Raw genomic sequence first — 27975 nt, 5'->3', positions numbered from 1 at the left:
GCTCAACAAATTATAGGTGTGTTATTTTGTATCCATCACGAATGGCTCTTCATTTCATTCAACGTTCTTCTTGGACATTATTTTTAATACTTACATAATATTTCATCTTATGACTGTACGAAAAGTTACTCAATCATTCCTCTAGTCTTCGAGATTTAGGATGTTCACACTTTTCTTTGTTATAAAACGTGTCACCTTTATTTGGCTATAAATACCATTATAGCCAAATTTTTGCATATCCATGACTTTCTAAAGATACATTTCTAGAATTTTAATTTCTGAGCCCAAAATTTAAAGTAAAACAATTACATGAGGCCCAGGCTTACCACCGAAATCCTCTAGATTAGATATTTCCTAGTCTAACAATGAAGAGTAAACATTCTTGAAATTTTGCCCAGCTTTCCCTTGAACGTCTCGAAAGGATTTGACCTTTGTCTATGAACTTCCCTGGTTTAGCTGAGGTTTCACACTTGATAAGTGGTTCAGGAACCTGGAGATGAAGAAAACATCTGGCCTCCAGTTCATTTTAAGTACAACTGGTGCTCCCTCGGCTCAGAAGTGCACACAGAATGATGCATTGTGGGGACTATGATGCATCGTGCCGCTTGTCCTCCCAGGGTCCCATCCAGGACCGTTCGCGTTCACCTTGTCCTTGCTGGAGATTAATGCCCCATTTCTTGGTGCGGCTTCGACTGCCTGTAGCAAGCATTTCCTTGGGTTACATGGGCCTTCCTGTGCACCTCTCTCAATAAGGACAATCTCTCACATCAAGCCAAGGCTGCTTTTCTCGACATTGCTATGCCTGGTCTGCAGTGGCCTAGAAAATCCCTGCATTCCTCCCCATTCCGTCCATTCCCATGTGGCAAGACTGCTCTGCTTCCCCATTTTATTTGAACCTATGCCCTACTGGAGCAGAAGCATTTTCACTTAGCAGTAAACAGTCTTAGAAAAGTTTTAGAGTTTGCAATCCCAAGTACACATCCCTTTCTGACTCTTGCTGAAATTGCTCCCGAATCCTCTAGCTGCTAGCTCATGAGATGTCAGAGAAAAGACTGCTTTCTCCTCTCCACTTGCCTCTGTGGAATCTGGCTTTCCTAAGCAACAATGCATCTGTGAACAGAGAATCCTTTGTACTTGGTCTGGTCCCACTGCCACAACATAATTCTGTGATTTCTCTCTCCCACAGGTGAAGGAGTTAAAGATACAATTTACTCCAAGATACCTTTCTGTATTTTAAAGATGTCATTTAGGGAACAGTCCTGTGCCAATGTGAGTTTTTTTATGTGTCTTTATGTTGTTTTCTGACTGCGTCTGTGTTGTTCATAAAGAATATCTTCTAGGGATTGGGACCTGACATAGTTTCAAACTTGCTTATTTGTAGAAGATTCTGTCACAGAAGTCAAACTGGCTCCTTCTGTTCCTTTTACTCTCCCTTCTCCTTCTCTTCCCTCCCCTCCTCCTATCTATATCTCCCTCCCTCCCTCTCTCTTTCCTTCTTTCCTTCCTTCCTTTCTTTCTTCCTTCCTCCCTCCCCTCTTCCCTCCCTCCCTCCGTCCTTCCTTCCTTCCTCCTCCCTCCCCTCCCTCCCTTCCTCCTCCTTCCTTCCTCCCTTCTTTCCTTCCTTCCTTCTTTCTTTCCTTCCTTCCTTCCTTCCCCTCTGCCTTCTTTGTCTGCCTTGCTTGTTCTTTCAACAAGCTGCTCTCACTCAACATCAAAACAGTCTAGCTGAGTTTAGATGAGGCAGGACTGACTTTTGAGGACCCTTCCAGGCCAGCTGTGTCCAGGGCTGGCCAAGAACTCCCACACAGGCTGCTGGCTATGAGGACACAGGAAAGACTTCATTCTTAGTGTAAACACTTTTCAGATATTGACTGAGCACCTGGTGGGATAGATGCTCCAACAACAACTTCATCACTTGGACAAACACCAAATTCAGACTTGCCTCTGGTTTTCTCTCTGGGGAGCCTGCGTAGTGAAAAAATTACAGGTTTGGGAGTCAGAGGAACTGACTTTTTTAAGCCCCAGCCCTGGCATTCACTAGCTAGTCCCTGGAGGAAACACTGCAAATTCTCCAAGCCTCAGTTTCTTCACATAGAAAATGATTATAATGATTCCCCTTAAATAAGATACTGCTATATGTTAACAGCATTTTATGAGCTATAAAGTGCAGAAGGGCTTCCTCCCTCTTCAAGAGTCTGCTGGGATTCCACTGTCGTGGACAACATTTCATTCTTATGAAATTAAATTGTCACCTACAGGCAGGATTCTGCCAGTGCTGGTGCTATACAGACATATGGAATGCAAATGTCCCCGCAGGAGCACAAAGCCTTGTTGGCAGGATGAGACAGGATTCTTGAAAGCTGTACTAATGTGACTGGTGCTGAAAACAAATGGATTTCTTAGGATATGTTCTTACTTTCTGATGGAAAAAGAAACATGAATGCATAACTATGTATAATGTGAGAATATCTTTCATACGAACAGGACATTAAATGATAGTGTCTATGGAAGCGTGATGAGAAGATATGCTAGGAACGTGCTGGGCACAATTAGGGGCATGGCAGAATGTGAGATAGCCCAGGCTGTGAGTACGGGATCTGTAGCCAGAATGCCTGGTTGGAATCCAGCCTCTGTCATTTCTTTGCAATGTGTCTTGAGAAAGTGACTGAACATCTTGCTGTGCCTCAGTTTCTCCCTCTTCTAAAAGAGGATGATGGGGTGCCTATTTCATATGGTTGTGAGGATGAAGTGATTTGACGCATATAAAATGTTCAAGATGGTGCCTGGCATATGCTAAACACGAAGTAAATATAACCTGTTATCATCATTATCAAGGACTTGCGGATAATGGATGCTACTGAGCCGATGGGGCGTGGTGGAGCAGAACAGCTCAGGTGCTGGAAATAGCCAGTCTCATTGATTCAACTGTGTTTCCTCAGAGAATCCCGATTCTCATTTTTCCTATCCATAAATGGAAGGGAGGATAGCAAGTAATAATCAATGTTATTTGGTGACTATTCTATGTGTTTATTTTGCAAGAGGCTCAGTGGGATATTGCCTACAGCTTTGCAGAGACATTGCTCAACACAGATGCATGGGATAGGGGTCCCTTTTGGCTGAGAACAGGGTGATTGGAAATGGGAGACAGGGGCCCAGGAAGGAGTTTTCCTCACCTGACTCTGGGAAGGGAAGAGAGTCTGGCCCAGACGAGTAAAGACAAGTGTGTTTGTATCTGGTAGACAGGGCCAGTGACACACAACAGTGACCAGCTCTGGTGCTGACAGCCAACAGGGACTTCAGGGTTTGGCTGCTGGAGATGGAGGACCTGGGCAAAAGAGACGTGAGGCCAAGAGAGCAGGTCTCAGAATGTGGAGCTCATGGAAGGAGAGAGGGAGGGCTCATCAGACTGGTCCTATCTGGCCGGAAGCCATGCCCCACACTCACCAGGCCCTACCCCTTTTCCTCTGAATCTTCAGCTCTTAGATCAGAAATAATCTTAGATGTCTTCAGGCTTGATCCTGGCCTGAGGGACAGCAGCCTCTGTCATGTAGCCTTTGGAGCTGATCATGGCAGTTCCCAGGAAAAGGCTGTCTGGAGAGGCCGCAAAACCCATGCTCCCTGTTCCCAGTCCCCGTACAGACCATGTCAGAGGAGGATTGAGGGAGGCTCCTCTCTCTCTCTCTCTCTCTCTTTTTCTCTCTGTCATGCACACACACAAATGCACACACACATTCACACAGATACACACACACACACACACACCCCGTTTTGCCTGGCAGAACAGACCTATAACTTGCATAATACTGCAGCAGCCCACACTGCACCTCATCTCCATTTGGGTTCCACAACAGAAGGGAGCTGGAAGGAAATCAGCGACAATCTAACTCCACATGACAACCTGGCTGGACAACGAAACATCCAGCCGGGGGAGAGACACTGGAAATTACCCACACCTGAGCCCCATCCCAAACCACCTGAGTCAGCTTCTCTGCCCGTGGCCCAGGCTAGGTCATTCGCAAATCTCTCGAGTGATTCTAAAGAACCACTGCTGTGAAAAATAAAACTGATTTCAGCAAAGAGAGAAAGGTGAAACTGTTTTATTGGCACTGGCCGTGATGCCTGCTGTGAGCAGATGCTGGCTGTGGGTAGAACAGGGGAGAGGGCCATTGAGAGGCCCTTGTGACTGGAGAGTCCAACCAAATGTAAAGTGTGTGACAGGGAGGGACTTCTCCAAACTCTGCAGGTCTCTCCAGACTGGGGATCCCTGACACAAGAGGAAGTCTTATGCCCCAAGTGCCAGAATTCCAGGAAACTCATGCAATGAAACCAGTCCCCTTGCGTCAGAGTTTGCAGCTAGAAGCGGTTGAAGGGATGGAGGACTCTCTGGGAGCTGGAGTGGGTACGCTGCAAAGAACCTAAATATGCCATAACTTCCTTTACCTCCCTCGCCAAGAATTTCCAACCACTTTTCCAGCCTATCCTACCTGACAGGTTAGAAAGTTTTCAGTAGTTTTCAATAGGAGTTTGTTTACTTGCATTGAATTATCTCATGAAGCTCAGCTTGATTAGGGCACATTAAAGACAGAGTCGGAAGAACCCATTTCCCTAAGTTTTATTCTAATGTACAACACATGTGATCATTTGCGATGGGGTCTAGGCAGACAGGGCAGGTAACGGAGAGTTTTTCCAACCAGGGGTTGGAACAAAGCAGGCTTGATTTGGGGACTCTTGAGACATTTGGCTCACTGCTGTGATGCTGTGAGAGATTAGCTGTGCAATGTTTGGGCTCCTTAAAATGAAGTTTATTTAAAAGAAAACTTACCTGCACATATGTAACACTGTGGACACAGATCCTTCACACAGTATATTTAATCTCTGCAGAATTCACTGGGAGGGGAGGGGAGAGTGGGACCTCTTGGCTATTACACAGGTTGGCACTTCCAGAGAGAACAGCCTTGGCATCACAGGCTTCAGGCATACTCAAAGCTCTTCTCCCTTCTGATTCCAGTTTCTCCATGACCTGCAGGGCCTCTTGGGATTACTGTATTCTGGAAAGCACACAAAGTTGGACACTGTCTCTTTAAATAATAGAGGCTGAGAACCTCTCAGGCCACCATGACATATTCCAACATTGGACCAGCCCCTGAATAAACTGGAAAGACGCCTGGTCTGGCTTCAGTTACAGGGAGCACCACCAGGGAACATCTCGGGGAGCCTGGTTGGAAGCCGCAGGCTTAGTCTGTTGGCTGCGGGTCTCTGGCTGCCCTGTGGGGAGGGTCTTGCCTTAGCATCCCTTGCATTTGACTGCAAAGAAATCTGCCTGGAAGAAGGGGTTACGCTGTTTGGCCGGGTGAGTTTTATTGGCAAACTGTGCCTCTGGGTGATGTATGCCTATGCTTTACAAGAATTGCCTAATTCCCCACCCCCTGCAAGCTGCAAATGAAAAGAATTGCAGGAGAGATGGTGCATTTGTGTTGGAATTGACTGGAGATTCAGAGGGCTTTTTATATCCTTGGTTAAGAGGTGGATATACACTCTGGCTGGGGAGGTGGGGGGCCATCTGAGAGCATCTAGAAATCCTAATGCATCCAGATTGAAAGGAAGAAAGGAATCTAGATGCTTTTTCCCCCATGGAAAATAGCTGTGCACACGCAGCTGGCAGGTGGCCTTGGTAAGCAGGTTAGGAAGAAGCTGCCACCTGTGGCAGAGCCTTGGCCAGCTGGGCTCTGGGTGTGGCAAGCCCGGTCAGCAGGCACTCAGTAGCATTTCCTCTCCCACCATTGAGAACCAGGCAGGAGGCCAGAGGCAGTGAGGGACAGATGGGTTGGGTTTACCTGTCCGGCAGCGTATGGTGTGGCTGTGACCTGGGTGGTTATTGATTAAACTATTGGGTTCAAAAGAAAGGAAGAAGCGAGCTGTAGCACCCAATATATGCACTTTTCTGTATGTGTATTAGACTTTATTAAAAAGTTTATCTGAAGATCACAAAGGAAGGGAAAGAAAACCCTGAGTTAGATACGCTAATATTTGTAAAGTGCTTACTTAGAACAGTCCTGAGTATGTTGTGATCACATAAGTGTTGGTTAAATAAATAAATGTCCAAATGGCATAAAACAAAGTAATAATTTCTAGAGCAAATCTAACCTATAAAATGACCTATGGAGGAAAGAAAACACTTCCATGTCTTTAGACTTTTTTTTCTACTTGCATATGCACTTTGATTTATAAATCTTTATCTATCTATCTATCTATCTATCTATCTATCTATCTATCTATCTACCTACCTACCTACCTATCAGAGTTACAAGCTACTTCAGTGCAGAGGTGGTCAGGTCTTCCCTGAAGGGTTGATGTGAGAGTTAAATGTGATATAGTAATAGTGGTGGCAGTTTGGGCACTGGGCCCTTATTATGTTGCAGACACGATGTTAACTGCTTTGTACATATTGTCTCCTTCAATCACCACCATAAACCTTTAAAGCAGGCATTACTAGTTCCTTTTGCACCTGAGAAAACTGAAGCTCAGTGAACTTGAGAAATTGCCCAAATTCACAACAAAAGTAAGCAGGGTGATTAGGTTGGTCGGAGCCCAGATCCAGAGTGCCTAACCACTGCACCACACTGCCTCTCACAGACCATGCATATGAAGTCCAGGCAAAGTGCCTGGCATATAACAGGCACTGTAAATACAATTTTTACAAGTACGCTTCATTTTAATCTGATAACACGATAGTTTTAAAAAGATCATCGTTTGAAGATTTTTTCAAATTTATTTTTACTTACAGTAAGAATATACAATTAGCTAAAAGAGCAGCTCCTTTCAAATCGTAAAATATTATAGAATTATTTGAATCATTGAGAGTGATGAGCTTCTATGACACAGTACACTAGAAGTAGGGAAGTGTGTGTGTGTGTGTGTGTGTGTGCGCGCGCGCGCGCGCGCGCGTGTGTGAACTGCTGCATTTTCAGGCAAAAACCTTTAACATCCACATTCCTGTTCCCTGTCCCGTGCCTTAAGGCTGGCCTGAGCACGGGAGTCTCAGTTGGGCTCGCCTCTGCCAAGCCGAGACTGAAGGGCTAGCCTCTCTCCCTGTAACGCTGGGCGGCCCACGTTAGGAGGCTATGAATCAGCTGATTTCCTTGGCTGCTCCAACCCCACCTCAAATGGCCACCTCGCACCCGCCCCCCAAACCCCACGGCCAGGACGCCAGCCAAGCCCGACTGCTGCAGGAACACTTTGCCTGGAGCTTATTCGGTGGTAGTCTGGTTTTGCCCAGGCTAGGAGGAGCCCAATTCCAGACCATGCTATCCAGTATTCGGCCGGACTTTTCTTCCCCTAATTCGCACCCAAGCGGAGCCCGCTAGATCAATCCCAGCCAATCCTAGGAAGCCGGCATGCTTCGTAGGTGCAGACAGTAATAGCGGGGACAGGCGCGGGGCAGGAGTGCCCGGCTAAGACTCTAGGACAGGGCAGGGCTCCAGGACCCGAGAGGAAAGGGACTTCTTCCAGCTCTCGAGCCCCCTTTGCCCTCTATTAGTGGGAGAGGAATCCAGCCTCAGCCCCGCGCGGGCGCGGTCGGCGTCGGCGCGCCCCGAAGCCCAGTCCTGGGCATCCGCTGAGCTACATTTGGCTGGGGAGTGGGCTGAGGAGCCAGTTTCTCGGTCAACACTAGGTTTCCATGATCTCCACGGGGCCAGGGGAGGAGGGAGGTGGGAGGTGAGAAAGCTCAGCCGCCACTGGTTTCGAGTAAAAGTCGCCGCGGTTTTGCAGAGACCGACTTTTTCCTGAGGCGCATTTAAGGCCAAGTAACTGTCTCCTGCCCTCCCTCTCTCCTGCCCCCTCTCCTCCCTGAGTCCCGCCCTCCCGCACACGCTGACCCAGGGACACACCCTACTGCAGCGACGCAAACAGGGCGTTGTTCCCGTTAAAGGGGAACGCCAGGAGCCTCCCACTGCCCCCTTGCTTCGCGCGCGCGCAGCCCTGCAGCGCAGCTTTGGCGGCGCCAGCAGCGGAGCCAACGCACCCGAGTTTGTGCTTGAGGCCACCCTGAGGATCGGGACAGCTGTTCCTTTGGGCTGTAAGTGATTTGGTGGGGAGAGTGAAGGAGATGGGGGAGAAACGTGGGCATCTTCCAGTAAGGGTGCCAGAAAGCGCAGAGCAGGCGCGGGGCTTTGGCCAGCTCCCTGGGGCTTCTGCTTAGGGGCACAGGGTCCCCTGTGTGTCCTGTTTCCCTCCAATGGGGCTTGGAGTAATACAACGAGGAGAGCCTTTATGGTCTGTAAGACCTTACAGGGCAAGGGTGATGGAGCTGGTGTCTGGATAGAGGATAAGGGCGGCCCAGTTTTCGCCTTGCTGAAGAGGCGTTGACTCTGGGACACACTGGCAAAACAGTCCCTGTGGCGGACATCCCGAGAGTGCTGGACTCCTGTGGTTCCCCAGTTCCCAGCCTCCTGCCATCGGTTTAATTCAAACCCTCTGGGAGTCATCAGAAATCCTTGTTTATTTCTTCCAGTGCATTCCAGAGTTTCTTTGAATGTGATGCTTGTGGAGAGGAACGGAGGGGCCTGGGATTGGGTACTTTCCAAACTGGGTTATTGAAACGTTGTCTCCCTGGCCCAAGACGTCTGCCTAAAATGGTCCCCAGAGTCTCAGCCAGATCTTTCACAGCCATGCATGTCCTCTAACAGGTCATCCCAGCCTTCAGTTCCCCCAAAGTTTAAAATGAGGGGCGAGGACCGCATTACTTGGGATAAATGTCCTGCCGGTTCTGACCGGCTGAAATTCTCGGATTCAGCCTTTTACCCTCTGTCTCTCTCTCCCGTCCGCTGGACATCTACTCCCTTCGGTCCAGGCTCCTGGGCTCCTGTCCCACCGCGCCCAAACTGGAGCTCAGGCTTGATGGGGTCCGTGTCCTGGCTTTGAGTGCCTGGGGTGCAGACTGGACCCCTAGGCGAGCACGTGGGTCTAGCGCAGGAGCAGAATGCCCTCTGCCCCCACGGGCTGCCTGGGGAAGCGCGCGGTGGACGGGAAGCGCAGGGTCCAGGCAACCCTCCCGAGCCATTCTTTCCTTTCCACACTACTCTGGCTCTGCACCGCCTCTCCGGAGCCGCCAGAGTCTGCGCGAGGCTGAGCTGGGGCCAGGACCGTTCCTCTACGCTGGCAGAATTGGGTGGAAACTTGGAGACGAACGGAATGCGGAGAGCACTGGGGTCTGGGAAACCAGCCTCCTCGCCGCTGTCTCCCCCACCGCATGCCACGGCTGTCTCCAGGTCTCAGACGGAAATCTGGGCGCCTACTCCCCTCACCCCTACCTCCACCTCATAGGGGAATTCACCATCTGAACCGGGGTCTCGGAGAACTTGACCTCTCACTTTCCAGGGAGGTCGCCGGGAAGCGCTTGGGGTGGGTGGAAGCGTGCAGTGGCCTTTGCTCATATTTTCTGGAAACCCCTGTTCCCTGGGTGGTTTTAGACGTGCGAACCGCTTGTTTTGTTTCCAAAAGCAAAAGATGTTCCGTTGCAGGCGGGCCCGGCTGGGCGCTGGGCACTGGGTGCGGGTCCTGCAGGCGGCTGCTGCCCCCTCTCGGCGGCAGGCGGCGCGAAGGCTCCTGACCCGCGCGGGCGGTCGGGCTGCGGGCGCTGGGCCAGGCCCGGCCTTCCGCTAGTGAGCGGGACCCTCCCTCTGCGCGCGCCTCCCTCGCTCGGCCCAGTGCGTTCGGCCTCACGCCCAGCGCTCTCCCCGCAGGCAGAAACTCCGCTGAGCAGAACTTGCCGCCAGAATGCTCCTCCTGTTGCTGAGTATCATCGTCCTCCACGTCGCGGTGCTGGTGCTGCTGTTCGTCTCCACGATCGTCAGCGTGAGTGCCTGGAGGGGAGGCTCCCTGCGCGGCCCGCCCTTCCCCATATGGGTTCCCAGCCCGTGCTCCTTCTGGTTCAGGACTGTGTTATTTGCAGACAGTCTCAGACGTCTCAGGGAAGTTTCTGGCAATCTGCCCCCTTCCAGTTGCTTTGAGAAAACGAGAGCAGATTCAGTGATAGGAACGAAGCGAGCGCTGGGCTGGGTTAGCTGCGCAGGTCTCTATTTAAGCCAAATAACTTCAGAGCCGATCTAGGGGTCCCCGACCTTCATTTGATAAGATTGTTTAATATTTTTTTTCTTGATGCAGCCTCGTTGAAGAATAGGAGTATTTATGATTTTTTTTTCTCCAAACCATAGTCAGATGGGTGAATTAATTTATAAAACACCCTTTTAGGACTTGAAATTGGAAAGTTAAAATGGGCTTTTCTGGAAAAGAGTTCACAGGTCCCATGTCTGCTTTATGGCATGAACACAACACCTTGTTAGTAAAGCTTCCACTGGTAGGAACAGGCCATCAGAGTAATTTCTGTTACAAAACTGTCCAGCCCATTAGATCTTAAAGTTATTTTCTTGGCGACGAAGATGAACAGACATTCAGGCAGTTTTCCAATGGTGGCTTTCACTTCTTAATTTAAGGCACGTTGTAAGCATGATTTTCTTTTTCGTTTTCTTTTTTTTTTTTTTTTTTTTTTTGAGACGGAGTCTGCAGCCTGTCACCCAGGCTGCAGTGCAGTGGCATGATCTTGGCTCACTGCAACCACTGCCTTCTGGGTTCGAGCCATTCTCCTGCCTCAGCCTGGGATTACAGGTGCCCACCACCACGCCCGGCTAATTTTTTTTTTTTTTTTTTTTTTGTATTTTTAGTAGAGACGGGGTTTCACTATGTTGGCCAGGCTGGTCTTGAACTCCTGACCTCATGATCCGCCCACCTCTGCCTCCCAAAGTGCTGGGATTACAGGCGTGAGCCACCGTGCCCGGCCTGTAAGCATGATTTTCTAGTCTCTGTGAGAAATAATTATGTTGGGGATTTGTGACTTAGTTTAACATTTACAAGCATCTTCACAGTATCTCCATTGTGCCTGGTGATGATAATATCAGATTGACAGGAGCTATAAACAAGGAAATAGACTCAGAGAGGCGGGCTTGGGGAATGATCCCGAGATGCTGGGAGGAGAGAAGGCTTGAACGCAGGTGTCTTAGGTTGAGTTCATGGCTCCTTCTACTACAGTAAACATCTCTGCACATAATCGTTTCTGTGTGCATGTGGAACTTCTCCATTTACAAGGTGCTTTTAAGTCATAAACATTGGCTCTTACCATGCAGGGGTGGGCGGGGTGGCTAGGTGGATGAGGGTGCTTTTCACCATCCCTGGGCCTTTCTCCTTCCCCTTTTCCTTCACTCCTCACTCCCTCCCTGACTCAGGATATCTATCTGATTCTCTCTAGCAATGGATCGTGGGCAATGGACATGCAACTGATCTCTGGCAGAACTGTAGCACCTCTTCCTCAGGAAATGTCCACCACTGTTTCTCATCATCGCCAAACGGTGAGGCTGGTTTTGTGCTCTGCGAGCTTGTCCTCAGATGCCTGTAACACATTTCTCAGTCCAGAGCTGGAAATGCTTATTGGAAGACACAAGCCAGAATGTTGTTGCTGGGGTGGGGTGGGATGTGACAGGGAGCCATGAGTCCAAGGAAAATGGGAGGGGTGGCGATCTCGCTGGGGTAGCTGAGATCCTGGGCATCATTGCGATTCACTCTACCTAGAGACATGCCCTTAGCACCCTCCTGATCACTTAGGATAATGCTTTCTGTGATTTAAAAAAATGTCGTCATGGGAGCTGTAAAGGTGGTATGATAGCTAAGCCGTAGGCAGACCCCCTTGGGACATTGGATCAAACGTGTATCTTTGGTTTGGTGGCTGTCTCTATTCAGAAATGCCCTGCCCCTTTCTGCTGCAGTGACAGTGGGGCCAGCTCACTGCACCATCAGTTATATGGACACAAGACTGACTGCCTTTCCAGGTCTTGGGCCTCAGTGATGCCACCTAGCATCAAAACCTTTGAATGTTTCCTTGTTGCAAGATGGGGACTTGAAGCTATTTGCAAAACCCTAAGCTAAGCCTTGGGGTCCTTAATCCAGAAGATTGTATTTCTCCTCTGTCCTCAGCATGTTTGCTTGTGAGATATGGAAGCCAGGCTTCATGAGGCTCAAATTAAGGGATAGTTGGCAGCAGAACCACCAACTAGATACCCCAAACACCCAGAGGGAAAGGAACACCCAGCCAGGATCCCTGCGTGTTTGGATGCAGACAGGCGGAGGTAAACAGGATGAGCTGTTTTGGTGGCTGGGTAGGCCACAGCGATTGACGTTAAGAGTCCGTGGACCTGGATCCACATGATCTTTTGTTCTGAAAGATGTGTCCTCAGGCTGGAAGGACCTAGAGATACAGCAGAGCTTTCCTAACATCCTGGGTTTAAAAGGCCACAGAAATACAGCTTTAAGTGTTGCTGCAGCTACTCATAGATCCAGTATATATGCTCAAGATGCTACACCAGATGAGAGAAACCAATTTAGATCCATTTCAATAAAACAGACAGTGAAGTGGCCTTTGGTCCTGGCTTTGCATAATCCAATTTCTTTGCTGGACTTTCCCTCTTACGGCTCTGTACCCAGTAATACCCAAGCATATCCCAAGCTGAAGCATTATAAACCAAATTCCTTGAACCACAGTACAAATAGAAACTGCTAAAATACTATTTGGTAATTTACGTGGAGAAGATAAGCAAGGAGTAGAAAACCCTGCTTTATGTTTTTACCTTCTGGGTTGGGGAGGGAGCAGAGGAAAGTTCCCAGTCCTATTGGAGTGAGAACAGTGCTTCATCTTGTCTCTGAGTGTGTGAAAGGTATTGAATTAAAGCCATCCCAGAAATTACGTGGTGGGTTTGCATGGTGAGTTGGCAACTGAGTAAATGAAATACTCATGAGTGCCTGAGAATGTGACCGTAGCACTGCTTGTCCCCAAAGCCACAGCATCCGGTGTCTCCCCCTTTCGGGTCTGGCTGAAGTTCCCTGAGCACTCCGGATGGGAGTCTCCTTACTCGCTACTGACACCTGGTGGTTACAAGTAGTGACTCAGCCCGAAAAGGGCAGGCTTTGGTGCTCACAGGCGCCATCCCCAAGTGGCATCTGGCCACGCCTCTTGGCACGGAATCCTGGACTCTTGGGCCCGGAAGGGGGCAGTTTCGGCAGGCGTGTTAAAACCCGGCTAAGTTTCAGCAGAAACGAGGCGGCAGAGGAGTTGCTAAGTTGTGCTTAAACCATCTGCAGGAAAGAAAGCAATATTGACCTGTAGCATGTTACCGATTTACATTTGGTGTCTTCTTCCGTTGGAAATAGCTGTCAGTTGGTGCCAGAAGCAGATCTCAAAGAGGCAGTAGGGTTATTTTAATCAGGAAACTTCTTATCTCTCAACTTGTTCCTTCTGTGCCAAGCTCGTGTTCTTGGGTTCATTTACAATGCCTCCTTAGTGTGGGTTTCAAATCGGCCTCGTTGCTTTCCGTGAGGCCCACAGAGTGTCTGTTCTCCACATCTCCCTTCTCAGCTCTCACCATCAGGGCATTTTGAAAACATCTGGACGCTGCACCTGAACACTCTGGGTTTGCTTTCACTCCACTCCGGCTTAATCTAAATTTGAAATTTCCGTTTACAGTTCCCCAGTGGTGGTTATCTCTGCTGCTATCTTCCCCAACGTGGCAGCACTTGCTACAACTTCAGCCTTAAGTGGCGAATCCTCCGGGGCCTCTTTGATTGAGTTTAACAATTGTGGCAGCAGACAATAAGCTGAAAAAAATGTGTAATTTTTAAAACATTATACTGCCTTTACAAATGAACTATGCTCATTGCAAACCATTTACCTTGTCTGTATTTGCTCTTAGAAAGTATATTTGAAAAAAAATACTTAAGTAATCAAAAGTAATTCATTATTGACATAGATTTGTGAAGAATATGTTGCAAGTGTGAAAAAATAAACAGTGGTGCGATCTCGGTTCACTACAACCTCCGCCTCCTGGGTTCAAGTGATTTTCCTGCCTCAGCCTCCCGAGTAGCTGGGATTACAGGCGCCCAACACCACGCCTGGCTAATTTTTGTATTTTTAGTAGAGAGGGGTTTCACCATGTTGGGCAGGCTGGTCTCGAACTCCTGACCTCAGGTCATCCACCCACCTCGCCTCCCAAAGTGCTGGGATTACAGGTGTGAGCCACTGCACCATGTGACTTGGTATTTTTTTCTGAAAGGACTTATTTTTCTGGTGCATGACCATGATACTTCAGCTCTCTCTGGGGGTTGCCACTCATGTTGTTTTCTACACGAATGGGGCCTCCTGACATTGTGCCATGAGGCAGTCTAACATCTAGATTATATAGTTTGAAAGAGACATACTAGATCTTGCCCCCAGGCTACATCTTAATATTAGAAATAGTTTTAGATTTTTAACTAACTGACTTTGACTCCGCCTGCTTTCTCATTTTTCTAAATGTGTTTGTATACTTTCTGGCACCCCCTCCTTATCTGCCTCGTGTGGGCAGAGGTAAGAGAGGCTTAGTGTGGGGATATTCATTATGATATTATATCCAGTGCCTCTCTGGCCCAGGGAATACGAGGATCTGGAATGCATGGGCCTTGCCTTGATGGTCCCGAGCCTGGTCGAGGAGTCAGGAGATAAGTATGGAAGGTTGAATCACTCCCTTGGCAGGCAGAGCAGGCCAGATGCCCAAAGGGAGGCAGGCAGACAGCGCCTGAGTTCAGGGAGGAAGCAGAAGGGAAATCTCTGGTGGGAGGTAGAATCTGATCCATCCTCCAAAGGATGGTCAGGATTTAAGTCAATACAGGCAATGGGGAGGAGAATATTCCCTGTTAGGGCAATGATGTGACCTAAGGTAAGGGTAGAACAAGGCAGGGGATGGGGTGGACAGGTTGGCTAGTGTTCTGGTTAGGATTAGGGTTGACTGCATATAAGAGAACATCTTTAAATGATAGGGGCTTAAATAAGATCATTTATTTGTCTCTCTTTTCAAAGAAGTCTGGAAGTAGGTAGCCTGAGGGAGATATGGAGGTTCCATGAAATTGTCAGAGATGCAGACACTTTCTAGCTCATTTCTTTGTGATCTCTTGGGTTTGGCTGTCATCTTCAGTAAACAAAAGGCTGCTAGAGCTCCAGCCATCTCATCCATGATTCAAGCAGTAGGGTGGAGAAAGGAGGTGGGGAAGAATGAATCCCCTTTTCTTTTAATGAAATGTGACATGGTCACACCTACACCTATTTATAAGAGAGGCTGAGAAATAAAGTCATTCGGCCTTGGGGGAAGCATGGCTTCTCGAATCGTAGAAACTTGGCAGCAAATACTTCTCTGTAAGCCTGGTGTGGAATACTTCCCTTGACGGTTTGACCATCCCCTCCCATACCCAATCATACTCTTTTGCAATAGCTCAGTTGGGCCCTATGCAGTTCCATAAGTCCCAGTTATTTCAGCATTCTTCAAAGAGTCCATCTCTGCTGCATCCTGGGCTCTGTCAGCCACCCCACCATTCTCATATGGACTCTTCTCAGAAACTTTAAGATCTGTTGAGGCTTCTCTCTCTCTATTTCTACCACCTCTCCAGGTACAGGTGAAGTCTTATTATTATTATTGAGACAGAGTTTCACTCTTGTTGCCCAGGCTGGAGTTCAGTGGCGCGATCTTGACTCACTGCAACTTCCGCCTCCCGGGTTCAAGCAATTCTCCTGCCTCAGCCTCCCGAGTAGCTGGGATTACAGGCATGCACCACCACGCTTGGCTAATTTTTTGTATTTTTAGTAGAGATGGGATTTCTCCATGTTGGTCAGGCTGGTCTCGAACTCCCGACCTCAGGTGATCCACCTGCCTCAGCCTCCCAAAGTGCTGGGATTACAAGCATGAGCCACCATGCCTGGCCGTCTTATTATTACTTAATGAGTCCAGAGCTCTCTTCTGAATCCCAGACCTGTTTATCCAGCTATCTCCTGGCCACTTCCCTTGGGATATCCAAGAGAGGCCCCCAAGCCACTAGGCCAGAGATAGTCCTTATCTTCCTCCGCCAAATCAATCCCTTTGTCACTTTCTAGTGTTTTAGTGAATGCTGCTTCACCAGCCCGCAAGCCAAACATCTAGAGTCTGCCTTGGCGTTTCCTTCTTTCTCTTCTCAGCATTGTCATGGGTCCCTCAGGCCACCCCATTGTTCCAATGCCTGTTGCCCACCTGTGGTCATGCTGCTTCCTCGTTTGTCAGAGGCACCAGGGCAGCCTCCTAACTAGTTTGCCTGAACCCTTTCTTGCTCCTCTGTGACTCATTTTTCATATGGAATCCAGGCTGATATTTAAAAAAACACAAACCTAATTATATCACTCCTCATTTTGAAACCTTTTCAGAGGCCGTTCATTGGTCTTAATCTTCAGATGAAAATCTTTAACGAGGCCCATTGGAATCTCCCTGAATGATCCACTCCTGCTTCTGTTAAGTTTCACCTCCCATCTCTCTTCCCGTCATCTTGGAATTTCAGCATTTTCTCACTTCCTGAAATGTGAACTTCCCACTTCGGGAGTCTCTCCATTTCTCTTCTGATCTTTCATGCAGGACTATTTCTTGAACAACTGTCATGTACCAGAGACTATTGTAGGTGCTAAGGTTACAAGAGTGAACAAGAGCTTATGTTTTACTGGACAAACCAGTCAGTAAACATGGAGAATTTGGGGGCAATGGTAAGAGCTATATAAGACAGGGTAATGGGATAAAGAGGGATTGCAGTGGTGAAGGAAGGTCTCCTTGAGGAGTAGCCAGGAGCCAGACATATGAACATCTCGGGGAAGTTCCGTACAGAAGGACCGTCAAGTGCAAGATTGCTGGGGAGGGAAGGAGCTTGGCATAGTTGAGGGACAGAGGGCAGGGCAGACTAGTGGGAACAAAGAGTGAGGGGTAAGTAGAATCACAGACCATCTCAAAGGTTCCCCCCAACCCACACTAGGAAGGAATTGGGTGCAAATGCATGCATTTCTAATCTTTGCGATTTCCTTAGACCTGCTGTCTTCCACAGGTTTCTCAGTGGTCTGTTTGATTCCAAGTTGGAGTGACAGTCCAGAAGCCTCTATAAGGCAAAACATATCAGAAATTGTACAAGATAGAAATGCATCAGTATATTTTCAGTGATAATTTTGGGTGACGGGATTCTTATCACTTTGGCTGTTTTCTTTCTTTTGCTGCCTTACCTGTTTTCCTCATTGAGATCTTTTATTTTCACAATCAGAAAATAACTATGAGCATTTTATGTTAGAAAATGGGTTTTGAGTAACAAGTAGGTTCGCTCTGCCTTGATTAAGAGAGTGGAGCCCCAAGGCATGGCAGGCAGGGTCCATGGGGTAGCTTTGAATGAAGCCGGTTCTTAGAGCTTTAGTTTGCAAACTCATACAATCTGGAAGGCTCTGGTGAGGGGAAGGGGTGTGCCAAGCCTCCTCCCGAAGACCCTATGGATGAGTTTAAAATCTCCAACACTGATCCTCGTAACTCAAGTTCTCACAAGCATTCCCCTGCTCTTTGTTTAATTTGTGTGGACCTGATGTGTAGCAGAATGGGTCAGAATACTGGAATTAAGCCACAGGCGACTTGGGAGCCCAAGAGCTGGAAGGGCACAGTCCTAGCTTGCCCTGGCCCCTGGCTGGTCTTCATCAGCTTCAGTGATGAGGCAGGACCCAGGCAGAGTTTGTCTTCAGTAAAATCTGTCTCTCAGGGCCTGTCCCTGCTCACAAAGTCCTCTCTTGTCTCAGAAGAAAAGGTAGTTGATAAACTTTTTCATGCTGAGGTGTTAGGCACAAAAAGTGTGTCCCTTTTTGAATCATTTTTGTTTTTAAAGAGGAGGCCAGTGCTCAACACCAAAGCATGAAGGGAATTGTTGAGCTTTCCTATAATCTGTCCCCAAACATCCTTGGCCATCTCCATTGTCTAACGGCAGTACCTGCAGCCTCTCATTTCCCAGTGACAACAGATGGGTCTGCTCTGCCACAGTGTGTGGGCTGGACCAGCACCAGACACTGAGAAGATGACCACTTACTACTCTTCTTTTCCATTTAAACAGCAGCAGCAGCAGCAACAGCAAACTCATGACTATCAATAGGTTGTGTGCGGCATTAGATCAATGCTTTGGGCTGAAAATTAGAGAAACTAAATCTTGCCAGTCTCAGGAGCTCCCAACCTGAGCCCTTGGTGGTCTCCTATCATCCCTGTCTTCAAAATGATCCCAGACTTGTTTATCAATTTGGTGACACTGTCATTTTGGCAAGGACACCAGACAATTTCCTTGTCTGTGGCTCAGCTTTTGGCCAGATTTTAGAAAACACAGGAGACCTTCTGCATTTATGGGTTCATGTTTTACATTTTAAAATCTTTATGGCTCCCTGAGGCAATCCATAATCTCTACCCAAGTAATGGCTCTGGATTTTACAGGCTTTTATGAGATGCTGAGACCCTGGTGGTGCAAGGGAGGTACAGAGGATGGAATCAGTTGTCAGCATGCCAGGATTTCAACCCTTACAGTTTCTCTGATGCCAATACCCAGGAATTAGTATGAAATGTTTGTTTGAACCTGTGTCTGAACCATATGACCTGGAAACTATAGTCTTTGCTTTAAAAAAACTTTTGGCCGGGCGCGGTGGCTCACGCTTGTAATCCCAGCACTTTGGGAGGCCGAGGCGGGCGGATCACGAGGTCAGGAGATCGAGACCACGGTGAAACCCTGTCTCTACTAAAAAAAAAAAAATACAAAAAATTAGCCGGGCGTGGTGGCGGGCACCTGTAGTCCCAGCTAGTCGGAGAGGCTGAGGCAGGAGAATGGCGTGAACCCGGGAGGCGGAGCTTGCAGTGAGCCGAGATTGCACCACTGCACTCCAGCCTGGGTGACAGAGCGAGACTCCGTCTCAAAAATAAATAAATAAATAAATAAATAAATAAATAAATAAATAAATAAAAATTTAAAAACTTCAATTGTATCCCCAAGATTTCACCAGCACCAAGAAAACACCCTCATAGGCAGGGCATGGCCGGGTGGAGGATCTGGCCGAGAGGCTGGGGAGCCTCGTGGCAGTCCGCAGGGGGCAGGTGGCATCCAACGCTGGCCCACTGCGGACCTGAGTCATCTGGCCCATCCCTCCTCCCTATCCCATCGAGCTGCAGACCCCTCTGCAATATGCTTACCTCATGTTCATCCTGCCACTGATGGGGAACTCATCACCTTCAAGAGAGCCTCTTTTATTTTTGAAGAGCTAATAGATCCATCCATGTGTTCTTCAACTCTATTGAGCCTGTCCTATGTACTGGGCACTGTTCTAGAAACGGGGTACACAGAGATGAACAAGAAAGAGCAGGTCCCTGCCATTGTGCAACTCACAAGGAGTTGGAGGAAACAGGCAATACACAATAAATGCATCACTATGGGTAGTGGAACGTGCTCTGCAGGAAACAAATAGGGTGATCCAATGGAAAGTCATCACTGGAGGAATGAGCTGCTCAGGGAAGGCCTCTTCCTTCCATAGTGATATGGTCTGAGATTTAAAAGACAGGGAGGGACCAGTTATAGGAAGAACCATGGGAGGAAAATTCCAGGAGGAAAAGGGAAGAGCCAAGGCCCTGAGTTAGCTGAAGAAAGGAGGGTGGGGGATGCGGGAGAGAGGGATGGGAGCAGGATCGCTGGTGCCTCACAGGCTGTGGTACTGAGAAGGACAGTTGGGACATCATTGAAGGGTTTTAAGCAGAAGAGTGTCATGATTTGATTTGTGTTTTGTAAGGTCATTCTGGCTGTTGAGAATGAATTCTGGGGAGTAGCAAGAGTGGAAACTGGGGACCAGTGAGGAGTTTGTGGTCATAGTCCAGAATAGACATGATGATGACACTGAGATGACAATGATGACAATGACAATGATGTTAAGAATACAGACAGCTCACGTAAGTGCGAGGCATTCTTTGAAAAGCAATGCATTTAATCCTCACAAGAACTCTAGGAGGTAGCTGGTGGCTTAGCTAGGGAGGGGAAGTAGAGAAGAAAACAAGTCTCATGACAGGGTTTGCTGATGGGTTAGATGTAGGGAGTTAGGGAAGAATGATTCTAGATGACTCTAGGTTTTGGGCTTGAGCAACTGATGTGTAACTGGATCTTGGACTGAGATGGGGAGACTGAAGGAGGAACAGAAGATTTGGGGGAAGGTGTAGAAATCAGGATTTATATTTTGACCATCAGAGAGGTCAGCAAATCACTTCAATTTAGAAGTCTTTAGCTTAGGGGAGAGGTCTGGGCTGGAAATTCAAAGTCAAGGGTCATTCCTCTATACCGAAGGGTATTCAATGTTGTGGTGCTGAATACAGTTACTTGGGGAAGAGTTGAGAGCAGAAGGCAGAAAAGGGGAACAGGGTTCAGAGCTAAGTCTTGGGCATGCCAGGGGTTAACGAGGGTACAGGAAGGAGAGGAGACTGGGGATGAGCAGCCAGTGAGGAGGGAGGAATGCCAGAAGATATTGTAACTTAAGAAATTACCTCTGCCAGGCACGGTGGCTCATGCCTGTAATCCCAGCACTTTGGGAGGCCGAGGAGGGCAGATCACGAGGTCAGGAGATCGAGACCATCCTGGCTAACACGGTGAAACCCCGTCTCTACTAAAAATACAAAAAAAAAAAAAAATTAGCTAGGCGTGGTGGCGGGTGCCAGGCAGGAGAATGGCGTGAACCTGGGAGGCGGAGCCTGCAGTGAGCCGAGATCGCGCCACTGCACTCCAGCCTGGGCGACAGAGGGAGACTCCGTCTCGAAAAAAAAAGAAAGAAAAGAAAAAAGAAATTACCTTGTTAAACCCAACACTGCCCCTCTTTTGTCCAGTCACTTCTAGTTGCCTTCATTCATGCTTGATGTGCTGGACTTGGGTTTTACCAAGTTGCTTGGCTCGTCCTTAAAGAGTTTAAATCTCCATAGTGCCTCCTGGACAATGACCGCAGGGTGACCCCAGTCTCTCCTCTACATGATGACTCTTCAAACAGTTGACGATTGCAGTTTTTCTTTCCTTCCTTCTTTCAGTGGCTTCTCTGGTGCTGGGGATTCCACTGGAATCCCAGCTGCATAAGCAGGGCCTCTTCTTGCCCTTCTGAAGTTTGGTCAGTGGTTTGGCTTGGCAGGCTGATGAGCAGAGAATAAGGGGAGCCTCTCTCTTTTTGCCACACCATTCTCCTTCCACCCTGTCTAGTTTTTGTGGATTCTAAGTCTGAAGAATGGTGGTAGAATAGTTTAATTCATTAGATTTCAAGCATATCATTGACTTCTCTGCACCCCTAGTGTGTTGTAGTGGAAAAACTAGTAGTCTGGGCATCAGGGAGTCCTTGTTTTTCTGCACCGGGTCTGCCTCTAACAAATTAGGTAACTTGGGGCAGGTACCCTGGTTTCCTAAAAGCAGAGTGGGCATTGAGGTAGGATCTGAAGTTGAAGTAGGACCTGCACATTGCATGAGTCCCAGAGCCTCTGTTCATGTTCAGGATGTAATTGTGGCATCGAGGGATCCTAAAAGGAGGTGGCCTCTGAGCTGGGCCTTGGCAATGGGGTAGAATTTCAGTAGGCAGAGGGAGCAGAGATGGGTTTTGTGCTTGCAGATGGGCATTGGTTTACTGTCACTGGTGGGGGTAGCAGCTCTGTTGTTCTAGCTCTTAATTTCCATAATGCGTGGTCTTTTTTCATACTTTGGGGGAAAGAAGGAGGAGAACTCTATTATTTCTATAGGGAGAATTCCTCTTAAACCTAAAGATCTTAAAACTAAACCAATTATTCCCTGTTCATTCTTCACTGATGCAGTTCATGACTGCAATTGCAACTGCCTTTCCCATCATTTTCTATGGCTAAACTCAGTGTTTTTAAGTGAGCTCTTGTTTTAAAATACAGAAAAAAAAAGTTTCCTGATAAATCCGTTTGAAAGACACTGTTTTGAAAGTTAAGCAGGCTTTGATCATTCATGGTACATTGTGAATTACCAAGGAGGGAGATTGATATCCTTGATCATACAACCCACGCCCCTCTTTTTTCTTTTGTATCTGGTGGAGTAAGTCTTCCAAGAGCAATTCTTAGAGAAACAAAGCCTACTCTGTTTCCCTGTTTCTTTAGTTTTCCAACAAGCATATAAAAAAGCCTCAGACAGCTTACTACTATCCAGTAACCTCAGGTACCTCAGTGGCTGCATGCTATTCCCTTTAGAAGCCCAAGAACTCACTAGCAGAACAAGGATTTGGATGTCAAAGTGCAGAACTCGACCCCCACAAACTAGCTCTGTGCCTGCCACAAAGCCTCTTAATTAGGAATGCAGTTCATTGAACAACTGTATCAAGTTTAGCCGGAATACCTTGACATGAAGGTTCCTTCCACTTACTGAGCAGTTTGTGCCCACTAGTGGCCAGACACAGGCTTTGCTCTAGCTAAAATGCCGCCAGGATTACCTGTTGAAAGAGCCGCCCATGTGGTCTTCATTGCCTTTGTGAGCTCCATGCTGGCACGTAGTTGTCTCCATCTGTTTTGCTTTCTGCATGAATCATAGGCAAAGTTAGCCTGACCAGCAAGCCCGTTTCAAAGCCACCAGCTGGGGAGAAGTTGAAGCCCAGGGGGCAAGACCCACGCTGGGCTTTGGGCATGCTTGAGCTGGTGGGCGAAGCATATGGGCAAAGGCCACATTGTTTAGGATGGGGGCCTCTCAGAGACTCAGCTATTTCTGGAATGACATTCATACTGAGAAATAAGGAAAATGGTGATCTGTGTGATGGTTGTGGGTTGGGAGGTTTGGCCGTGGGAGTCCTGGTCTTGGGGTCATATGTTTTGAAAACAGTCTAGCACTATGCAAATGGGAGGTATTAATAACTCTTTGCCTCTGTGATTCACCCTCTCATGGCTTTTTCTCTCTTGGCCTCTCCAAGGTCTCTTCTGCCTCTTTTGCAACTGTCCTTCCTTTCACTTTCAACAAAACCTGTTATCTTGAGTCAGAACAGTTTTATGAATTGCCCAGAGTGGGACTTGATATGGGGCAGGGTTGGTTCCATGCTGGTAATGAAAGATGCACATGAACTGTTACATTGAAAAGTGCTTCATACTTTCTGAGCCCTTAACTTACTAGGTTGTAGGCCCTGGGCTAAGAATATAGCTGAGGGGGCTGATGTATTTCCTTCATTGCTCAGCTGCTCCTACAGCAGGAATCTGACCTTGAAATGAGCTTTGGTCTTTGTGCAACTCGAGCTTCCCACTATCTGTTGGGGGAGCTGGGTCTGGGTGCTGCCGCGGCCCATGTTAGAAAGCTGTCAGCAGCTCTTGTACCGGACACTCTCAGAACAGGAGGCCTGCAAAGAGCTTTAGCTTTAGTTTTGTTGTTGTTGTTTTTTTTTTTTTTTTTTTTTTTTTTAGACAGAGTCTTGCTCTGTTTCCAGGCTGGAGTGCAGTGGCATGATCTCAGCTCACTGCAATCTCCGCCTCCTGGGTTCAAGTGATTCTCCTGCCCCAGCCTCCCAAATAGCTGGGATTACAGGCGCATGCCACCACACCCAGCTAATTTTTGTATTTTTAGTAGAGATGGGGTTTCACCATGTTGGCCAGTATGATCTCGATCTCCTGACCTTGTGATCCGCCCGCCTCAGCCTCTCAAAGTGCTGGGATTACAGGCGTGAGCCACCGCGCCCGGCCAGAGCTTTAGTTTTTAATTCCAGTGCTCAGCACCAAGGTTGGATATTGGCTTAAAACTGCCACTGGGAACTCCACAAATATTTACCAGGCCTCCACTTTGCACCAGGAACTGAGTGTGGCCTGGAGGGCAGCAGGTACTCAACATAAGCTCTACTATTTACTGCATACTTGCAATTTGGGTGGGGGGTGGGGAAGAGTATGGCCACACTGGGGCTTGTGTTAATCTATAGTTTATAGCCACTTGGGATGTTGGTGTCACACTAGGTTTGATCTAAATAAAACAGGTTTGTAATTGACAGCATTTTGCCTTGCATTATATTTCTCTGAACTCGAATAATTATTTTCTGTACAGCTGACTTGTTTTGCTGCAGCAGAGTTTGGCAGATAATAGCTTGCATGTTGAATCCAACCTGCTTTTGTAAATAAGATTTTATTGGATAAATGGCTATTGAAGGAATGGGCCACACCTACTCATTTACATCTTGTCCATGGCTATGGTTGATTTTGTGCTACAAAGGCAGAATTGAGTAGTTGCTAAGAAGACCGTATGACCTGCAAAGCCTAAAGTATTTGCTCTCTGATTCTTTATAGATAGTTTGCTATCTGTGCAGATATTTGCATTCTGACTCTGTAGCACCCTTATGCTGGAGAGGAGATATGAATTGATACCAAAGTTGTATCAAAACACTTTTTGGAGTTCTGGCCAATGTGCTAATAACCTGGCTTGTGTGAACATTGTGGCTCCCATTTTCTTTTTTTCTTTTTTTTTTTTTTGAGACGGAGTCTCGCTCTGTCGCCCAGGCTGGAGTGCAGTGGCGCCATCTCGGCTCACTGCAAGCTCCGCCTTCTGGGTTCACGCCATTCTCCTGCCTCAGCCTTCCGAGTAGCTGTGACTACAGGCGCCCGCCACCGCACCCGGCTAATTTTTTTTTGTATTTTTAGTAGAGACAGGGTTTCACTGTTAGCCAGGATGGTCTCGATCTCCTGACCTCATGATCCGCCCTCCTCGGCCTCCCAAAGTGCTGGGATTACAGGCGCGGGCCACCGCACCCGGCCTGTGGCTCCCATTTTCATACTGCTTGGTGTGACACAGATGGAAATGCTTCAGAACCTGGCCCCTCAATAACAGCCTGTAAATGCTTGTTTACCCTGTTTCTCACATCTGCCTTTTAGGTGGGGGTTATTTGCACTATCCTTTAACAAAGCTTCAATAGCAACTCTTTTGTTTGATCATTATGACAACTCAGTAAAATATATTAGTGCCTCAAGTATGTGAAGCAGAATTCAAGGCCAAAAAAATGTATGTGGCAAGTTAGGTGGGTGGTCAGAAGAACTTGGCAACAGAGCCCAGCCCTTCCTGGGCTGTCCTAACCGGAGCACATAAATGCTGGAGAGAGTCAGGCTTTGCACGTGCTCCCACGGGACCCTATCCTTGGACAGGATCAAAGCCCTGTCATTTCTGGAGTGTGTGATATCTGCTGTCTCTTACTGCGCTGGTTATCTGTCTATTCCAGTTTTGATGAATGGCTCTGACTGGGGAGCAGCATCATCTGAGCTTAGAAATGTCCTCAGGACCCTGTGGGCTTCCCTTTGAACAACAACGAGAGCTCTTGAATCTTGCACCAGCCTTTTGGAGCTGGAATGGAGGTTGCTTTCTCCTGGGCTGGGCTCTGTTTTTTTCTCTCGCTGTCACTGTGTAGCTTTTGATCAATGGCATTCGAGGAAAGGAAAATCCCTTATTCTTTTCCTGGGCATGTGGAAGCCCAGTCCTGCCTAGAATTCCAGTAGCCCTTTGAGTTTTGGAATCCTAACTCTTAATAAGTCAATAGACTGCTGCATCTGTTTTTACCTTCGTAATCTTTTAAATTGGTTTTAATTATTTAAGTAGTACAAGTATTATAATATATGAAAATATTCTCAACTGAAAGGCCTTCTTGACCAAACTCTTCTTCGTTGCAACAGTAGTTCCTGGGGGAAGTCATTGACATCAATTTGACACAACTTTGGCTCTTTCTCTACGAATACTTGCATGCCTGTGGATGTCTATATGCAATTACAGAGTTTTTTGGTGTTTGTTTTCATAATGATGACATGTTGTGTGTGCACCTTACTCTTTTCATTGTCTTGGAGATCTTTCAAAGACTCTTCATTTTCTAACTCATGATTTTTTTAACTGCCGCAAAATATTTCATTGTGAGGATATACCATAATTTATTTTCCCGCATAGAAATGCTACAGTGAATGTCCTTATTTATTTTCCTCTGAGTATATATTCACTGTTTTTCCAAGATATAGTAGATAAGCACTCGGACATATATATAGTGTCATTACGCTAGAGGTGTTACAATTTTTAAATTACTTTTAATGGCAAAAATTACAATTACTTTTGTATCAGCCTAATACATTCTGCCACAAAATGGCTGGTCACAAAAGGATTATAATAATAATATTATTATTATTCCTATGAATGGTGTCTGCAGGTAGTTATTGCTTATTTGTTCTGCTGATATTATCCAGTGTTTTTGAATTTTGCCTATTTGCTGGATGAAAATTGGTGTCACCCTCCTCATGGGTTTCACTTGCATTTCCTTGGTTGCTAGTGAGGTTGAGCACCTTTTATGATGTTTATTGGCTGTTCATATTTCTCCTTTGCTAATCACAGGGCTTTTAAATTTTATACTTAGCTGTTTTCTCTTTGTTCTGTCTGTAATTTAATTTTGTTAATGATGTGAGCTAGAGATTTAATTTTATGTTTTACCAAATGAATAGCCAATGCTATGTATTGTCTGTTGTGTTTTTCCCCACTGGTTTATATGATGTTGTGTATTATCTACTAAATTTACATGTATGCTTCCAAAGTCTTAATTCTGTCCTATTCTTTTATTTTTCTTTCATGATTAATACCATATTTTTGAATTGCTAAAACTTTATAATATAAATATAAGCTTTGTATGTCTATAACTAAAATACATTGTATTAATTATAATTATATATTATATAATTATAATATAAGCATTTGAACATATATAGTTCTATAATTATATATTATATAATTATATATCATAGTTCTATATGTTCTATAATTATATATTATAAAGTATATAATTATTAATTATATATTTAATTTATACCATATACTATAATAAGCAAAATATAGATATATGTTTTAAATCTGGTAGGTGATATCTTGACTCATTGGTTTTGTTTTTCTGATTTTCTTTTTGTTCATTTGTTCGTTTTGGTTTTTAGTTGCTGTTATGTTTACTTCAAATATTTTCTTATCTGTCATTGCTCATTGTTTTTTAGATGAATTTTTAATTGATTTTTTTTCCAATTCCAGTTGCAATATGGATGAGGATAGCACTGGATTTGTAGATTATTTTGGATGAAATTGGCATCTTTATAACTTTGAGTGTTTCTATCCAGGAACTTAGTATGTTTCTGTTTCTTTAGTACTTCTTTTATGTACTTGAATAAAATTTGTCTAACTTGTTGTTGTCCCCACAAAGAACCAGACATTTTTATTAAATTTTATTAAATTTTTATTAAATTAACCAGACATTTTATTACACCAGACATTTATTTTAATACTTGTTTCTGTCTCATTAGTCTGTGCTTTTATCCATATTGAGTCAATTAATTTGGGACTTACTTCGTTTTTTTTTTTTTTTTTTTTTTCTAGCTTCTTGAGTTGAAAGTTTAGTTCACTCTTTTTAAGGATTTTTCTAGCAAATGCTTAGAAGTGTATACATTGTCCTTTGAGAACTGCTTTGGCTACAACCCACAGGTGTGCTATGTGGCTCTCAATATAATTCCTTGCTGAAGAAATTTTTACTTTTCATCTTGTTTTTTTTAATCCAAGGAATTATCTGGAACACTGTTTTTAAATTTCCAAATTTATTCTGGGTAGTTTGTTTTTAATGTCTAATTTCGGTTTGCCTTTAGTTATATGTTGAGCCTACATCATTTCTACTTCAATATTTATTGAGATATTCTTTGTTGCCTTATAGTCAGTTTGAAAAGCTGTCCCATGTGTGTTTGAAAATTACAAAAAAGCTGTCCCATGTGTGTTTGAAAATAACTTACGGTTTTGCTGTATAGAAAATTTGTGTCTTTTCCTATATAGACACAAGTTTTTATATTAGGACAAATTTGTTAATCCTCTTATGTAATCTATATTCTTTCTTATTTTTGGTCTACCTGACATCTATTTTGAGGTAGGAAGCTAAAGTCTTCCACTGTCATTGTGGTTTTAACAATTTCTTCTCATATTTTGATGATTTTTTGATTTTTACTTTTCCAGACCATGTTATTATATGCGTAAACACTTATTTTCTTCAGTCGTAGATCATGTAAACCAGAAGTAAAG

The 27975-nt window shown here is 46.1% G+C and overlaps 1 protein-coding gene across 2 annotated transcripts in view; it reads left to right on the top strand.

Moving 5' to 3' along the window:
- The first annotated feature begins 5177 nt into the window (after positions 1-5177).
- PMP22 (peripheral myelin protein 22) overlaps positions 5178-27975 on the top strand; it is a 35488-nt gene continuing 12690 nt past the window's right edge. The window contains exons 1-3 of one of the 2 annotated variants that reach the window (XM_030799905.1): positions 5178-5350; positions 9744-9855; positions 11303-11402. In XM_030799905.1, coding sequence (XP_030655765.1) covers positions 9778-9855; positions 11303-11402 — 178 coding nt within the window. In that variant the 5' untranslated portion in view covers positions 5178-5350; positions 9744-9777. Of the gene's footprint in view, positions 5351-7904; positions 8078-9743; positions 9856-11302; positions 11403-27975 lie in introns of those variants that run through there. The other variant, XM_003262605.4, reaches the window with a different exon arrangement.

The sequence above is a fragment of the Nomascus leucogenys genome, chromosome 19, assembly GCF_006542625.1.
Source record: "Nomascus leucogenys isolate Asia chromosome 19, Asia_NLE_v1, whole genome shotgun sequence".
In the NCBI taxonomy this organism is placed as follows: domain Eukaryota; kingdom Metazoa; phylum Chordata; class Mammalia; order Primates; family Hylobatidae; genus Nomascus; species Nomascus leucogenys.
This window is presented reverse-complemented; position numbering and strand designations above follow the sequence as displayed.